The following is a 13,700-nucleotide window of genomic DNA, read 5'->3' as shown; positions in this document are numbered from 1 at the left end:
CCCAAAGATATTAAAGATATCCTATGAGGGTAACACACTTATTATAAGGTCATTGGACGAGCACTAATTAAGTAGCTTTTATTATAATTTGTAACAAAGTAGAGCTCAAACACAATATTGTAGTGGAATGACTTCGTAACTAAGTAAGTTTACAATCAATAGGAAAAAAGCTGGAACTTAATTATAAATTGTTTGAGCCCTAATTATATATGTCAAATCGGTTCCTCTGCTAGCTCGTTGAAACTAGAAACGAATTGCATGTAGAATCAAATGACAAAAAATGAATAGAAATGATAGAGTTAGAGAAATGGGTCACATTCGCAAATGAATGTGTTTTCTCACTGAGTAATTAGAAATGATTTGAGAATTAATTTATGTCTTTCGAATATTATTTAATTAAATAATTGAAGTTCGAAAATGAAATTAAACTAATTAGTAATTGTGGATCCATTGAATATGAAAATTAAATATATTTCCTTAGAGATTCTTTTACGATAAAGTTAGCATGACTTTAACAAAATTATAACTGGATTGAGAAAACTATTTATTTGAAAAACTAATTCATCTAATTAAATTAATTAATAAATAATATTTATTTTAGGTTAGATTAAATTATAAAGTGTTGCTTTAAAAGTATAATAAATACATATAATTTGATCCAATACAGGAGATGTCCGAATTTCCCTCATAATACATGTGAGGGGTGACACACTCTAGTAAAATTTACTGGGGTTGTCGCCCCACCTCTTTTAGTTCAACTAGAAGACTAGTTTTTCTATTGAATAAATAGTTTTTATGTAATACTAATTCAACCAGGATTCTCCTATCTATCTCTGTAAATAGATAGTACTAATAGAGCTATTTACAACAGTTCACATAAGTTTTTAATATTTTTATTCTGTAAGAAAATAGTAAGAATTTATTTTCTAAGTATAAATTTTGTTTTCTGGGAATTATAATTCTGTCAGTTTCTATTTAGAAAGAATTACTTTCCTACTGAAAGTAATAAATCATTTTTGGTTCCGTGTTTGGTTCGTGACTATTTGAGCCCACACTCGAAACAATTTATAGTACAAGAATAGCGGAGAAGGTCATTCGGTTGAAAGCTGGGAATGTCTAGGATCCAGTTAGCATAAAGCACAATTCCTTTTTAGGAAAGAATTATTTCTACAAATGTCAATCCCAAATATAATAAGTCAATTTGTAACAGTTTATTTTTTAGTGGTGTCAAAAACAGTGATTTTAGGACCACAACTCCAACGTACCGGTTCGTAAATATTAAATAAATAATATTTACGAGGTCATTAATGTCGTATTAAAATTTGATTATAAAATTTTAACGTTTAGTTAGTTAATTAAGTAAAATGGACTAAATCGTAAAAAATGTGAAAGTAGAATTCCATTAATTAAAAGGGTTAAATGTCAATTAAAGGGTAAGGTAAGGCATCTAAATGGTACCATTTAGGAGGTTAATGGACGGTTTTGAGACTTTATTAGTTCAATTTTAAGTGAAATTTTAAAAGGGCAATTAGGTAATTTATTAAATAAACTTTAATTACATTGAAATTAAATATGAAACATATCATCTTTCATCTTCATCATCCCTTTTGCCAAAAAACCCTAGAGCAGAAAAGAGAAAAATTTATTAGCATTGCTCCATTATTTGGTAAGAGTTTTGCTACCGGTTTTTAGTAATTTTTATGTTTTTGAGTTCGTATTAGTTTAATATAACTAGCCCAAGGATCAATTCATAGAACTGTTAAGCTTGATAAATTTTTCCATTGAAGATTTGAGTTGTTCTTGATTGATTATGGAGGATTTTGAAGCTTTGTTATTAAATTTGATTATTTTGTAAGTGATTTTGATGATTTTGATGTTTAGGGATTAAATTGCTAAAGTGATAAAACTGAAGGATTTGATGTGAAATGGGCCGTAATGAGAGCTATTAACTTTCTGTTGGTATGGGTTCTTAATAAAAATGGGTAAATTGCATGATTAAGGCCTAGGGACTAAATTAAATAAAAATAAAAAGTTAAGGGTAATTTTGTAAATTGTCAAAAAGGACCCAATTTCATAAATAGCCTGAGTTTCTGTTGATTTAGTTAATTGAATGAAATTATTATTTTATATCAAGAACGTGTTGAAAATCGAGGAAAGGAGAAAATAGCTAATTAGTCCCTGCACTTCCGTTGTTGCTACAAATCAATCTAGTAAGTTCATTAAGTTAAAGTTTAATACATTTTTCTTGATTGCTTGTTATATATGTATATATGTATGTATATATATATTAAATCGTTGAGAGTTCATGATGCACATGTAATGAATCATTGAGAACCTATTGTACAGGCCAATTTTAGGCCCAAAACCCATACCCATTAACCTAAACAACCAAGCCCACTAAGCCTAACCCATTAGCTAACCCTAAAGCCCAGTACTAAACCCACCAAACCTACCCTCCGACTCAAGATTTAGAAACCCGAACCCTCTTGCCCATACCGTCGACACTCCCACCACTAGCTCCACCACGCCCTGCCACTACTGTTCGCCCATGCCTGCAAGAAACACACTAAAAGAAAACAATATTAGATTAATAGTGACAAATGGTTATAAAAACCAAAGGGTAATACTTTGTAAAGGGTTGGAGTTTTTGAGAATACAGAGAGTTCAAAAAAAATTTTCGATTAAAGAAACAACAACCTCTAATATTCACAAGCAAGATAGTTTGAGATTCAAACAAGCTCGAAAAATGTATAATATCGGAAGGAAAACAAAAGCAAACGAAAAGGTTATCTTTTATTTTTTTCGATTTTCATATATTACATTTTTATTTCTTTACTATTAGTGAAAATATAAAACATATATATTGAAACTAAAAAATAAAAAGGAATAAAAATAGAACTTTTACCTTCCTACCATCATGCGTGGTGGCAGCCACGCCAATGGACCTCCGTGGCCGTCCAAGTGATCAACCCCCACTGACGAGCCCTCTCCTCTCCCCTCTCCCTCTCCTTTCTCCCTCTCCTTTTCTCTCTTTTTTTTTCTTTCTTCCCCTTCAAATGATTTATTTTTCAGGTTTTTAGGCTATTTATAGCCCAGTAAAACGGTACCGTTTTGGTACCCAGATTTAAACAAAAGAACGACGCCGTTTTGATGCGGGTCGGGTCGACCCGACCCGTCCGGCCAGGGTCCGCGTGTTTTTGAAGCGGAAGGGCTAATTGCGCGATCGGCCCTTCCGCATTTTTGCTATTTTACGATCAGGTTTTTAATATTTTAATTTGGCCCCAGAGTTTTTGCCCGTTCATCAATTTAGACCTCCGTCTTTGCGCGTTTTGGTAATAGAGAATATTGCATTTTTGGTCCTCGTTGTTTTCACGCGTGTCCATTTTAGTCCTTTATTTCTTTATCCCTTTTTAAATTCGCCCTGAAATTCTGTTCTTATTCCGATTTAATCCTTTTTCGTTTATTTTCCCTTTTTTTTACATATTACTAATATTGTTACTATTATTTTTATTAATATATTAATTTTTTAAAGTATTATTATTATTAATGGTTGTTGTTTCTAGTTTTAGCATTATTATCAATATTGATATATGTATATTATATATGTATATATTCATACATTTATATGGTACTATTTCAATTACTTTATTTTAATATTATTGTTATATCGTATTTGTTTTTATATATTTCATTATTATTTTTGTGTTATTATTAATATTATTAGATGTTGTTTATTCCTAATATGTATATTACGTAAATATCTTAGTATCATACTATATATATTTTTATACATGTTATGTATATAAATTTTCTATATTATATGTTATACATATTTTTTATATTATTAGTTATATTTTGATATACTATTTTATGTGTGTTTCTATATTATATCATATATTTCTAATCTGTTATTTATATATATGCATGTATGTACTTACGAAATATGCTAATGGTTTTCTCTTTCATGTTATTATTTCTAATGTATGTGTATATTTCTATATTTATATATTATACATATATATTTTTAATGTTCTTTATTGTATACTTCTTTACTATTCATACATTTGTATGTATGTGTATATATCTTTTATATTATTAGTTATGTATTCTTTACTATTTCATGTATATTATTATATATGTACATTGTATATGTTCATATTAAATATATTATGTATATATGTATATTTCTCACGCACGTTACGTACATACTTTTAATATCGCTTTTTATATATACGTATATTTATTGTTTTCTCGTATCTTATACTATTATTACATTTAATCTTGTATGTATTATTGTTGTTTTCTTATGTTCTTGTCACACTCGTTGTTCGCCTCAATATATTTCTAGATCCTTTAATTATCTTTATTTCGCATCAATTTGCTTAGCATTATTTCGAAAATCTTATTCTTGTTTTTAAATAAGCGAGGCAATATATCGATGTGACATTAGGCCGCGAGTTTCATCGCTATGTTGGATGGAATTTTTAGGCCCGTGTTAACACGGTATATCCTTCTCAAAATAAAAAATTGAAAGTTTTCGTCTTTTGAATTGGATCACAATTGAATATTACTTTGAACTCATATTTTGAAAATCAAGACAACACTTGTTTAGGAGATACCAATTTTTAGGCGTCGCGAGGGTGCTAATACCTTCCTCGCGCGTAACCGACTCCCGAACCCTAATTTTTCTCTGATTTTTAACGTGGACCTCAACTCGGCCTTTTTCCTCGTTTTTAAAGAGATCTAATAGGTGTCCGATCACACCTATGAAAAAGGTTCGGTGGCGACTCCCTGTTTATTTTAAAAGTCAAACGTCAAATTTCAAACTTTTTTTTCAATAAATCGCCACAATTTAGCGACCCGAATCCATAATTTTTTTTACGTTGCTACACCTATTTACGAATGGATATAACACTGATTGATGTTAAGACTCCTGAACAGGTAAACATAAGATCGAGCTCCTCTGATATGCAAAAAAAAAAGGGTGTGGTGTATGTAGATTTGGATTAGCTGGAGATGGGATGATAATTCATGTTTATTCATGTTTACCTAATTATATCGATCTCCAGCATTTGTTGCGGACTATCGAGTTTTATTTAGGTTTATCTGGTGTGTTTACGGGGGCAGTCGTTAGCCGATGTAGTCGTTGAGAGCACCAAATATATCCTATCTCCTGCAAAATAATGAAAAAGAACAGTAAAGAGGAAGTAGGGTCGAATCCTCAGGGACCGGATTGCACGAATGCTTGTTTCTCGAAATCCTAGGCAAAATCGTAACCAAGAAAACTTGCGTTCCTAAAAAAAGTAAAAAAAATAGATTTTTAAAGTTTTGATCTGAGAGTGAAATAAAATAAAAATGAAATTAAAAGTTAAATTGAAATTTCAAAAATTAAAAGTAAAAATAAAGTTGAGAAGAAGATTTCTTATGGTGGATTTCTAGCCTCCGGTTGTCTCGATTCGCCCTGGATTCAATCAATGGCTTTTAAGTGACCCTTCTCAAGCAAAGTAAGCCAGTTATAGTGGAAGAGGACACCTACGACCACCAGCTCCAAGAATTTAGACTTAAGATTTGGCGGAACCTGACTCTAGCCAATAATTGCTTTTGTGGGACTATCTTCTGCTAGATCATCACTTCCCAATGACGAATACCAATCAATTTTGTCTCTTGAACTCGTCAACCTCTGACGTAGAAAGCCAACGAACTGACTGTGCAACCTTCCCCAAACGTACAAAGCGTTCGTTCATTGCATAAGTTGAAAAGATCACCTATTATCATTAGCCTTCATGCTAGGCACTTAGTGCCGAGACGTATTATTGGTTGGATTACTCCTATGAGCGTTTGGCGTGATTCGGATATGTGGACGGAAATTTAAATGTTGGAGTTTAGCAGAGAGTTTATTCATTAACTTATTTTTTGAGTTAATTGTTATTCTAGTAAGATTTAATTTATAGTAAGGAACTTATTAAGCTTCATAAAGCTTACTTGTGTATTTGATCTCTTGTAGATACCGTTTTTGTGGATAATCAAGCGATCAGATCATCTTAAAGACTCATATTATCTCGAGAACTCTTTGGTAGATTTTGTGATCATTTTGGCTTATATGACATGTAATAAGGCCATGTACATGTTAAAGTTGCTTCTTAATCACGTGTGATATTTTGTTGTGCTTGATGTTATGAAATGGTAAAAATCATATTGAATAATGGTAATTTGTATGGTTGGTGTGTGAATGATGATTTGTAGGTGTAATATATATGATAGTGGTTTGGAATGGATAACACTTTGTGACTTCAAGAATGACACCTTGTTTGGGTATTGGGTGATTAAATTTGGTATGTTTTGGTTGCTTTTATTTGTGGGTACTTCGTTGTGAACATGCTAAATGAATTAGTATGGGTACCTATGCATAGAGTTGAAAATCAAGCTTGAAATTGGTCATTTTTTGGTACACACGACCTAGGACATGGGCTGTCACATGGCCATGTGATGCACACGGGCAAGCCACGCGGGTGTGTGCCCAGGGCATGTTGAAAAGCAGTATAAGTGCAGTTCTCACACGACATGCGACACAGCCATGTAATCTAAATCAGAGAGTTATACGGTTCATACACACAGACGTGTGAGAGGTTGTACATGAGCATGTGGGATGGCTACACGGCCATGTCTGAAGGCACTCAGTCTAAGCTCTGTCACACTGCCTAGACACACAGCTGTGTAACCCTATTTGAGAAATTTTTACTTTTGTCCCAAATTTTCTATATTTACTCGAATTGGTCCCTAATTGTTTCTAAATTATTTTTAAGGTCTCAGAAGCTCGATTAAGATCCATAAATGTGTGATTGGTGTGTTTAAAACTATAGGTTTTGAAAAACTATAATTGCAAAAATAGTATGTGACATCATGATGTCAAACATTTCTCGTCGCAACGAGGGTTGGACTCCAAGCTACAATGCGACTATAAACCTCGTCGGGAAGCTAGCATGTCACATTGTGACAAGAAGCTATCTCACGTCATGGCATCAACCCTATAATTTGAATTATTCAGAATTCAATACCAATTTGATCTCGGATTAACTTATGAGCTTTCGTAAGCTTGTATAATACCCGGAAATGTTTATTTATCATGTTGTTTACTTATAATGTTAATATTGAATGTTAAAATGGATTGAAATTGTGTCTATTTTGATCGTAGTTGCTTCGGCAACGAATGCGATACACTATAACTCAGACTCAGTGATCAAGTCGGGTATAGGGTGTTACACCTACATAACTTTACCTCGTTATGTAAAAATGTAATACTTTTAGTCACGTCATGTTATCACCTAAAAAGTTTTTTACAAAAATATATAATTTTTAAATGATTATATGACCCAATATTAAAGTGCTACGACATCACATAGATCTAAATTGAAAAATTTACTAAATTTCAAAACTAATGTGAAGAAAGAAATGAATGATCAAATTATAAAAAAAAAGACTTTTATCCAAAAGCAAAAGCAATAGCAATTTCAACTTTGGAATTTTTTACTTCCCTATGGCCCCGAGAAATTAGGTGATAGAGCCTGTTTTTGACTTCCACTTGGATTAATTATTTGCCAACTTAATGAGGTATGTGTTTTAATTTCACAAGATTAAACATTATCATTTTTTGTAAAACATTATTTTAAAATTTTAAAATAAATGTTTTAATTTCACTTATAAAATTAAAAACAAAACACCTTTAATATCTATATTATATATAAAGATTTAATTAAGTTTATGTCATTTATAATTAATTCTCAATTAAATGCTTAAATTATCAATATTTTAATAAAATATAAATAGTTAATTGAAGGTTATTTTTATCCTTTGAACACAATAAAATTTGAAATCAACACATCAAGTCAATTCAGCCAACATAGTAGGTGTGTCATTTGAGTCATATTTTAATGTTAAATAATAATTTTATTTTTTAAAGAAAAAAAAAGACTAGGCTCGTGGCATGACTTTTATTATGTTTTTCTTTTCTGCAAAAAGTTTCTCCCACTTTCGACATTCTATTCATATAAAAATAACGATAATAGGATATTAAAGTCATTTTTATTAAAATAAATTTATTATTTTATTCTTCCCAATTCCTATGGTTTCCAATTGAATTATAATATCAAACATTTAAATAATTTAACATGAAATAATTAGACACCAAAAAAGAATGATGTCAAGTGGCTCGATGCTATAACGATCCATTATCTCCTGTTATTCAGCTAATTCTTGTACTAACTAAGGTAGAGTTGGCAATGGATATATAGGATAGCTCCATGGACCCAACCGATCACCCGAATCATCTCAAATCATTCCATTAACTCAGAAATGTCTCTGACCCAATCTAGTGTTGTACCTTCCCCACACAATTTTATAACCCATTTCAAGAGCTGCAAAGTCGCATCCAAAACCTCAACAAGCTTAATGTCCAAAACATAAAATTCGAAAGAAACACTATGAGAATATATAAGACAGTTCCACATAATGACCTTAGAAGTTAAGTACTCTAAACCTTAAACTCTATAACTTTTAAAACCATGCTTTGCTATATATCTCACTCTCTCTAAACCAATACCAATTTTAGCATAGGAGGTTCCTCAAATTACAAACTTTAATGCCTCTAACTCATTTTCTCATTTTGCAAAACAATTAAAACATTAACACGATTTATCGTCACAAACCGACTTTAACATGGACATTTCCAAGGTATAGTGCATGAGGAAATTGAATATTAAATATTTCGTTCATTTTGAAGTGTATCTACCAATAACTAATTGACGAATATGATATGATTTTTACAAATATTGGCTGTTTGTGCCATTATGACAAATTTATACCCACTAGTAATTGTTGGATGCAATAGTAAAATACGTTGCACTCTCAAGGAGAGAATAAAAGTTAAAACCTTAAAAATAGAATTATTAGTAGGGACAACCACGAATCATTAACATGGATCGAAAAACATATATGAAAGATACAAAAAATATATATCTATAGTGATTATAAAATAGAATAGGCTTGCAAAACTTTATCTCGTTACGTAAAATTTAGTATAATACTAATGATAATGAAAAAAGCAAAAGAGAGAAGGCAACATTTAGTCATTGAACTCAGGTTTTCTTAACTTGGTTCATCAATTTTTTAATTTACATTAGTACTTAAATTTAACAATTTTTTTAATTTTGATCTATATAAAATATGATACTTTTAATTGAATCATGTTATCACCTAAATATTTTTACAAAATAGATGATCACATGATACAATATAAGTGCTATATCCTCAAATTAATCTAAACTGGAATGGAAAAAGATTCTAAAAGCAATGTGAACAAAAGAAATTTAAAGATTAAATTTAAGAAAGTTACCTTTATCCAAAAGCAAAAGCAACACGTCATTGACTAAGGAGTCCCTTTATTTATCATGATGATTACTTATAATGTTCATATTGAATGTTAAAATCGATTGAAATTATGTCTATTTTAATTGTAATTAATTCGACAACAAATGCAATATATTATAGTTCGAATTTAGTAATCGAGTCAAGTATAAAATGTTATACTTATATAACTATTCATAATAAATAAATTACGTAATTATTATAGTAATTATTATATTAATATAGTATGTGTCATTAAAGTCATATTTTAATACTAAATAATAATTTTATTTTTCAAATAATAATAATAATAAGACTATGCTCGTGGCATGACTTTTCTGCAAAAGATTCTCCCACTTTCGATATTCTACTCATATAATAACAATAACAGTAATAGGAAATTAATTCAAAATTGGCGGATATGCGGTAGTCATTTTTATCAAAAAGTTCACTTTTAAGACTCCTTTTTCCAACAATGTTTAAATTTATTATTTTATTCTTCCAAATTCCCATGGTTTCCAATTGTATTATAATATCAAACATTTAAATAATTTAATATAATTTAACATAAAGTATTTTACAATTTTAAATATAATGCTACGTGATATTTTAAATTATTAATATATGAATTTTAAATAATTTTTCAATAATTAATATAATTAACAATTTTGATATTTTCACTTCAAAATTGATTAGTCATATACTAAAATACTTAAATCCTAATTATTATTTTTAGTAGAAAAGTATTTTAATTACAATTTGGTATTTTTTTCTATGAAAAATATTTTAGTATCTTTTAGGATTGTAATATTTTGATTGCGAATATCAAATAGTTACAATATAATCATTAACATTGTCGATTTGTTACATTTTGATAGCTGAGTCATTAACTATTTTTAATGATTTAACGACAAGTTGATGTAACATACGATATGATCACTAATATTATCAATTTATTACATTTTAATTATTAAACCATTAATTGCCATAAAAATATAATGAAAAGCTAATGTCACATTTTATATCATTATTTAATATAAAAATTTTAGTAGAGACTGCACAACTTCTATTTGTGCAATTACCCTAAAATTTATTCAACCTGACAACAAACTTCTCATCCAACCAGAAAAAGCTTCCCTAAGGCAAGAAAAGCACCAAGTTTTTATCTTTAAATAGCAAAGCCCTTGACGTTTAAAGCATAAGCACAAGAGTGAAAAAAGCCATCGAGAGAGATACTTTGTTTGTGAAAATGACATTGCCAAGATTCATCGTTCTCAAAGCCCCCGATGCCGAAAACTACCTCTGCTACAGACCCCGCAATTGCACCTACAGGGGCTACGCCGAGTTCACCGAAACGACGGTTGTGAGCCCAAATGCGAAATTCGAAGTGGAGTTCGCTAAAAATGGGCTGGTGCACATAAGGAGCTGTACCATAAACAAATATTTGAAAGGAATTCATAAACCTTCCAGCACCGGAAGTCCAAATGAGGAGTATTGGATTACTATAACCGCCGATAAGCCGGAAGAAGACCGATCCAAGGAGTCATGCACATTGTTCAAGCCTATCGACTCCTTAGATGGAAAATATCGATTTGTCCATGTTCAATCTGGAAACTATATATGCTTATGGCCATTGGCTACATCGGACCTCCGTCGTGGCGTGTTGGCAAACCACAATCATGTTGCAGATAATTCTCAGAATGCTTTCGAAGTTATTGATTGGGAGTCGTTGGTGATTCTGCCTCGGTACGTTGCTTTCAAAGGAAACAATAATATGTTCCTTCGTCTTACTGAAGCTGGGGATCCACGGTCTTTAAAACTCTCGTGTGAGGATGTTGGTGATCACTGTGTGACAATGGAGGTTTTTTATATGAAGAATGGAGACATCCGGTTCAAGCCGCTTTCTTTCAATAAGTTCTGGAGGTGGAAGAGTACTGGCCAGAATCGTATTTTGGTGGATTCTAATGAAGCTACAGCCAACGATAACGATAAGAACACTCATTTTCGTGCCTTCAAAGTCGACGGTAAGACCATAGCTCTGCGCAACGTCGGCAGCGGAAAGTTCTGCAACTTCAAGGGCATCGTAGGCAAGGAAACGACCGGTGACCTTGCTGCAACCATCCCTTCGATTACTAAAGAAACCTACCTATGTGTTCTAGAGCCTGTGTTGTCAAGGACAATTTATAACCTCCGATACGACACAGAAAATGCTCGGGTCTATAACAAAAAGGTCCTTGTTGTGGCCCAGAATTCCGCCACTAACCGTACCACTCAAGCCAACACACTCGATGTGAAACTTTCCTATACTGAGACCAATACCAGTACTTGGCTAGCTCATTTTACACTAGGTCTTGAAACCAAAGCCACCTTCCAAGTCGGGGTTCCATTCATCGGTGAAAGGGGTACTGTCGAAATAGCTCCCAAATACGAAACAGGAATCGAGTGGGGAAAGACCAAGACGATGACCACCGACATGACAGTTACGCACCAAGTTCGTGTGCCGCCCATGACTAAGGTGACGGTGTATCTAAAAATGACCAATGGCACGTGCGATGTTCCCTTCGTGTTCATTCAAAAAGACACTCTTTATAATGGGACCTTCGTTACAACTGATGTCCTAGGTAACACTTTCACCGGTACTAATTATTACAACATCCATTATGATAGCAAAGAAGAACCCCTCACCTCTGAACCCCCACCTTTGTACCCCCACCTCTGAACCCCCACCTCTGGGAATCAGAACATCACCTTATTTTTTCAAAATGAAAATTTTAAAAATATATTGTAAAAATTTTCATTTTAATATATTGTAAAAATTTTCATTTTAAAGTTTTAATATAAACTATCATTCGCGCTCCTTTTTTTTTTAGTTCTTGTTTTTATTTTAGAAATTATGCAGCAATACTTTATTATTCTTTAAAATTTTCACTTCAAATTACATTATATTACATTTTACATTACATTTAATGATTAAGTTAATGGTTTCAATAATAGAAGGATATTGTCAATAGTTTCGGGATATAATTATAGAGTTTTGAAGTTTGAGGATTAATTTAGAATAAAAATCATAATTGGAGGATTTCTAGTATAATTAATTCTAATTCTTAAAGGATTTTATGTTTTTGCTAAGTTTTGATGTTTTTAATTTGCAATTTTGGTCCTACCTAATTAGAGTTGATCATGGGTCACGTCAGGCTAATGCAAAAAAATCAAGCTCGTTTTTTAGTCTTAGGTCCAACCTGGCTCGAAAATGAGTTTAAAATTTTGTTCAAGCCCAGCTCAGATAAAAAATGCTAAAGTCAAGTTTGACCCGCATTAATTTTTTTAGATTATTTTTATATAAAAATTAAAAATATAATAAATCAAATAGACTAAAAATATTAAAATAAATATTTTCCAACAAATTAAAAATGTAGATAAAGAATCTTTATACTTAAATAACACTAACATAGTTGTAACTTAAAAACAAATACATCTAGAATAGAAAAATTAACAATAAAACAATAGTTATTTAATATCCTAATAACAACAACAAAATAGTAGTAATATAATACTGAAATATTCGCAAAACAACATAATAGTAACAAAAAAAACAACATAATAGCAGTAAACAACAGCAAACAGCAACATAATTTTTTTTTGTCAAATTTGGGCTAGGTCTGAGCCGAAAAAGTCTTGCTTGAGGCCTGGCTGATTTTCTAATTGTCCAAGCCCATTTTTTAATCATGGAGCAATAAATCTGGAACAACCAAATTTTTAATGGCACCAAAAAGACGGTTTCAAAATATCATTTTCGTAAATTAAGTCTTAATATGTACAAGACTAATATAGAAATATATTAAAGTTTTGTCTAGTAATTTTTCCGAATTGATAGCTAACTAGAGTATAAGGACTAAATCATAAAAATTTAATCATTGTAAATTTTTAATTGACCAAAAGGTTAGAGACCAAAATTTCAATTAGTCAAAAGTTCAAAATGATAATTAAACCATTTTGAGTAAGTGTTAGTGGATGTGGATGACATGTTTATTATTAAAATGGTTATTAATTAATTAAATTTAAATAAATAAATTAAAAATAAACATGTTATAAAAACCAATTTTGGTGGAAGGAAAGAGAAAATTCTCTTCATCTTCCACCTACAAACCGTCCACCTCCACAAAAGAGAAAAACAAAAGCTTCCAAGGGTTATCAATTTTCGACCATTAGGTATTGTAATTAAATCTTTTTTTATAATTTTTATGCTTTTAAAGTTATGGGAGCTTTATTTAGTTAGTTCATGTACTAATTTGTAAAACTGT

General features: G+C 31.0%; 1 protein-coding gene across 1 annotated transcript; it reads left to right on the top strand.

The window, feature by feature from the left end:
* The first annotated feature begins 10,648 nt into the window (after positions 1-10,648).
* LOC108475099 (uncharacterized) lies at positions 10,649-12,118 on the top strand. The gene has a single exon (XM_017777096.2). It carries the CDS (start codon positions 10,649-10,651, stop codon positions 12,116-12,118), a length of 1,470 nt encoding a protein of 489 aa, XP_017632585.2.
* Positions 12,119-13,700: the final 1,582 nt, after the last annotated feature.

The sequence above is a fragment of the Gossypium arboreum genome, chromosome 3 (assembly GCF_025698485.1).
Source record: "Gossypium arboreum isolate Shixiya-1 chromosome 3, ASM2569848v2, whole genome shotgun sequence".
NCBI lineage: Eukaryota > Viridiplantae > Streptophyta > Magnoliopsida > Malvales > Malvaceae > Gossypium > Gossypium arboreum.
This window is presented reverse-complemented; position numbering and strand designations above follow the sequence as displayed.

Excerpts from the sequence above, each read along its gene's own strand:
- LOC108475099 (XM_017777096.2), top strand. The coding sequence starts at position 10,649 with ATGACATTGCCAAGATTCATCGTTCTCAAAGCCCCCGATGCCGAAAAC.